The 4,446-nt window shown below is 51.1% G+C and overlaps 1 protein-coding gene across 1 annotated transcript; it reads left to right on the top strand.

The window, feature by feature from the left end:
• The first annotated feature begins 731 nt into the window (after positions 1-731).
• Positions 732-4,136, top strand: LOC149810230 (polypyrimidine tract-binding protein homolog 1-like). Its single transcript, XM_089994354.1, has 5 exons — positions 732-968; positions 1,254-1,757; positions 2,450-2,584; positions 3,135-3,294; positions 3,889-4,136. Exons 1-5 carry the CDS (start codon positions 732-734, stop codon positions 4,134-4,136), a joined length of 1,284 nt encoding a protein of 427 aa, XP_089850480.1.
• The last annotated feature ends 310 nt before the right edge of the window (positions 4,137-4,446 follow it).

Raw genomic sequence — 4,446 nt, forward strand, 5'->3', positions numbered from 1 at the left:
GCCGACCCTATCGGCGGGACTGCCTCATCTGCTTCGGCCACTTCTGCGGCGACCACGTGCAGTGAATCCCAGCGGCGAGAGCGCTTGTCTGCGGACTCACTGTCCCGGTGGATGCCTAGTCCTGCAGCGCTGCCCGCTCTGCACAGTCACAGACTCTGGGGCCACAGCTTGGACAAATGTAGTCCTGTGGAAGGAAGCCTCCAGTGTCGTGCTGAGGGCATCTGTACTTGTACTGGAAAGTCGTGCAAACTGGTAAAACAGCAAGCTGAGAAGACGATGTGTATAACGCACCTCGTGCTCTTGCAATCAAATCAACGAAGGACATCGACCGTTTGAACAGCGTTGACCATGGGCGAGGTCTCGCCCGTTGCACAATGCGTCGGATGCTATAGATGGGAAGTTGCGCAGACAGACAGGCTATCGGCGATGTTGGTGCCACCGTGCCACTGGCAGTGACCTGGACTATCTTTCGATAGGCACCTGAGGAGCCTGGTACCTCGTCCAACTAAGCTCTTCGATTACAACATGCGTTCTCGTCATGTTGAACGTCAAAGTCAGAGGAAGTTGTAAAGCATGAACCTGTTCAGTTGACATCGACGGAGCACGAGTTCAAGTTTGTTGGCAACCCTGACCCTGTCTGATCTTCTCACAACATGTTTTCAATGTTATTGGCTCAAGCAACATTTTAGTGAAGTGTAGCCCGATCACATCCACATCGTCGGTTCGTCAATATGGGAGACAAGGGGGGAGCGTCAGGGCAAACGCCGTCCAAGGTTCTTCACATCCGTAACCTGCCGTATGAGACAACACAAGAGGAACTGGAGGATTTGTCCAAGCCGTTCGGAAGGCTCGTGAAAACCAAGCTCAATGTGGGTGCCAACCGCAACCAGGCGTTCATCGAGTTCCCGGACGTGAACAGTGCAGTCCAGATGGTGCATCATTTCATGAGCAGCGCAGAGCCGGCTAAGGTAGGCCATCGGTATACGTGTTATTTCGCAACGCCTTTGCGGGTAGATGCGACCAGGCTAAAGCACTGTCTGTTTAAGGATGGCGGGGGGGTTCCTGCACTAGAATGAAGGCTATACACCCCCAAGCAGTTTACTTCAAACAAACGGCACTATTGCAGTACATATGATATCTCTGCATAAATAGGCGTGTTTCTGCCTCTGATCATGGCAAATGCTATGATGTGGAAGTCTGCCTGAGTGCAGATCCTGGATGTCAATCATCCATGGGTGATTGTGTTGTCACAGGTGAGAGGAAAGACTGTGTATTTGCAATACTCTACCCGTCAGGAGATTGTGAACGCAACCAGCAGCGGAGAGCAGCCCAGCAATGTATTGCTGGCAACCCTGGAAAATCTGCAACCAGATACCGTCATCACCATCGAGCAGCTATGGGCGGTTTTCCATGCTTTCGGGAACGTCCAAAAGATTGCTACCTTTGAAAAGAGCGCAGGATTCCAAGCTTTGGTGCAGTATGATGACCCCATGGTTGCCAAGGCAGCAAAAGACCAGCTGGATGGGAGGACGATACCTCGATCCATTTTGCCAGATACCCGTACACCTTGTCAGCTTCGGATAGCTTTCTCAGCTCATCAAGATCTGAATGTGAAGTTTCAGAGCCATAGAGGAAGGGACTTCACAAATCCAGACCTTCCTTGGGCAGAAAATGCCAACGACCCCAATGTTGCTCTCATGGGCATCCAGGCACCAATGAACAACTCGCCAGACGATGGAAACGTCTTGCTTGTTCAGGTAAGGCTACTCTTCTCGTTCTCACACACCAAGGCAGCTTGCACGACGCCGTTGCTTGAAGATTCATGTGCAAGCCTCTGGGAGATGGAGTGCAGTTCTTGGCATCTCAAGGTTTCTGTGTAATGCCTTTTTTGGGATACGATGCACTTGAAGTAAATGTGGCAACCCATAAATGCTACAGCTTCAGTGCAGGGAAGCTGGGCATTCCTCATGGCCTTTCGGTTCTCGTACTTCCGAACGGCACACCTAACATGAACCCGAATGGTGAGAGATGCCCAACTTCAGTATGTCTGACCTGCAGTATGAGTCGTTGATCACATTCACACTGCAGGTCATGTGCGACTGAAATATGGTGGAGTTATACATGAATCATGGCAGGCCAAAGTAGAGTGACATAGCAATCCTTGCTTCACCTCCCAACTATGTCCAGTGACAGCATGGAACATGGAAACCAATGTTCACCACGTTTGTGTTTCTCACCCAGGGCTGCTTGGAAATATTTGGATAAAAAAGGAACGTCAATCTCTGGGATGAGACAGCAACGAGGACCAAGGCTAATCACATGACAGAAATGCATGTTGTCAAGAGCTGCATGCGTTTTGGCAATGGATGTGGGCAGTACCTTGGCATGTCTCAGGTGGGCATCCATCTCTCTCTTTCATCCAGGCAAGTTGACAGAGAAGCTGTTGCAGATCGATGACTATCAGTACGATATCACCGTGGACTCCATTCATGAAGTGTTCAAGCGGTACGGGAATGTGCAAAAGATTGCAATCTTTGAGAAGAACAAGGTGTGGCAAGCACTTGTGCAGTACCCAGACTCCCAGGTGCGGTTCCAAGATCTCCAGCCTCTGTGTACCTGGCAGTCACAGTGATTGAGCAATCTTCGTTACGCAGACAAGGCTCGACCGTTGCCTGACCTCAGCTCTTGCAGTACGCTTTGGTTTAGTTTGGTTGGACTGCGCCTGTGAGCTCGTCTACGTGCTTGTGTCTACGAGTTCGTCTTTTGAACATCTTGGCTCTAGACCAACTATGGCGTCGCGGTCTATAGAGTTGCAACTCCAACCAAACATTTCTATATTCATACCCACCCATGGGCATTGATACCCTACGACCTTGAGAGTAAAATAATAGCCTCCATAATTTCATCAGATGTAGAGATTAATTTTCAAATACCTTGAGAAATAACTTATTCAGAAGCCTGCTGAGAGCTGGTATGACACCAGATGGTGGCACTTGTTGCGCTGGTGCCTTCGCCACATGAAGGGCAGTCTGCGCAGCCTGCGCAAGTTGCACTTGTATCTCCACACTAGCAAACGAAAACATGTAGCAACCTTACTTGGATGTGCTCGTGAAGCATGGTGAAGCTGCATGCAGTCTGCGGCTACCGCAAAATCTGTGCTGGAGGGCCATGCCATGTACGAGGGTGGCTTCAACGTCTTGCGCCTCTCGTACTCGGTCCATCGGGACCTCAACGTGAAGAACACGGGCGACAAATCCCGCGATTACACCGTTCCAGCGGGGCAGCCGTCCGCTGGTTATGCTCCCTTTGTGCCCCAATACGGGCCCCCTCCGGTGGCGCCCCTGATTACAGCCAGTCTTTCTCTGAAGAGGTCATGGTGACTGGTGCGTTGTCCCTTTCTTCGTCTGTGTTGTGCTGCCTTTTGTTTAGTGCTGCCTTCATCATGCTAGAGTGACGTTGGTGCTTGTCACAATCAGAGTATCATAGGCAAGGAGAGCGTGGCATACCACTCAGGGGCCCACGAAACTGGCGTATTCTGTCATCGATATGTTTATGAGTCTGTCTGTCTTTTTGAAGACTTCATATGCACCTGGTGTTCCTTGCTGGGAATACACATGTAGCCGCCTGAGTCGCCGCATGATGAGTCAACGATGGATCTTCATACAGCACCATGATGCTTCAAGTTCACCACATGCAGCAACACCTTAAGAATAGTACTACGGTGCTACCTACTGTACAGCTATTAGTCTGTTTGTCGTGTGTCTATGCATCGTTCAAAAGCTACGGAGGGTTGCCTTACTGCGTTGCAGCGCAAGATGCATCATGCAACAGCGGGATTTGCGCTTGAAGTGCTCCATGGTGTCTTTACATGTATTGTGTGATGCTCAGGCCAGGACTACATCAAAGCACATGAGGCAGCGGCGCGCAAAGTAGAAGCCGCCATGGGTGGTGTTGGTGTGCCTCATGGTATGCCGCCACCTGGGTTGTCACCTGGGGCTCCTCCGCCCGGATATGGCCCCCCTCGGGGGCCTCCAGGGGGCATGGGTCCCCCGCCACGCGGACCCCACCCACCCCCTGGAATGTACGATCAGCGTGGTGGCCCTCCTCCGATGTATGGAGGGCCTCCTCCAAGGTGACATGGGCTCGGCAGATTGTTCTGTTATCTGTTGTCGACTTTCTTGACCGCCTGCTCGTAGATGCGGGAATTGCGCGCCCCTCAACACGGATGATGTTGGTCGCTCCTTGCTCTGGACGTTTTGCATGAATGACAGCTGCGCATTTTGTAGTCTGTGAGTTGGCAGGTCATCGCCTACAGCACTGTTTGTGGTGCAATTTATGTAACAGGAACGTCCAGATGGCATCATGTAGTTACAAGCGACAGGGCTGGCAAAACAGGAAAAAACACAGAAACTAACACTGAAAACAACGTCAAAGACAAAACACACA

This window comes from Nuphar pumila, unplaced genomic scaffold, assembly GCF_984573655.1.
Source record: "Nuphar pumila unplaced genomic scaffold, dmNupPumi1.hap1.1 HAP1_SCAFFOLD_442, whole genome shotgun sequence".
Taxonomy (NCBI): Eukaryota; Viridiplantae; Streptophyta; class Magnoliopsida; order Nymphaeales; family Nymphaeaceae; genus Nuphar; species Nuphar pumila.

What these genes read in the sequence shown, in the direction of transcription:
- LOC149810230 (XM_089994354.1), top strand. Translation starts at nt 732, where the DNA reads ATGGGAGACAAGGGGGGAGCGTCAGGGCAAACGCCGTCCAAGGTTCTT. An exon ending in GCAGCGCAGAGCCGGCTAAG is followed by an intron (nt 969 to 1,253) that starts GTAGGCCATCGG and finishes GTGTTGTCACAG; the next exon opens with GTGAGAGGAAAGACTGTGTA. An exon ending in TGCAGTACCCAGACTCCCAG is followed by an intron (nt 2,585 to 3,134) that starts GTGCGGTTCCAA and finishes AGCTGCATGCAG; the next exon opens with TCTGCGGCTACCGCAAAATC.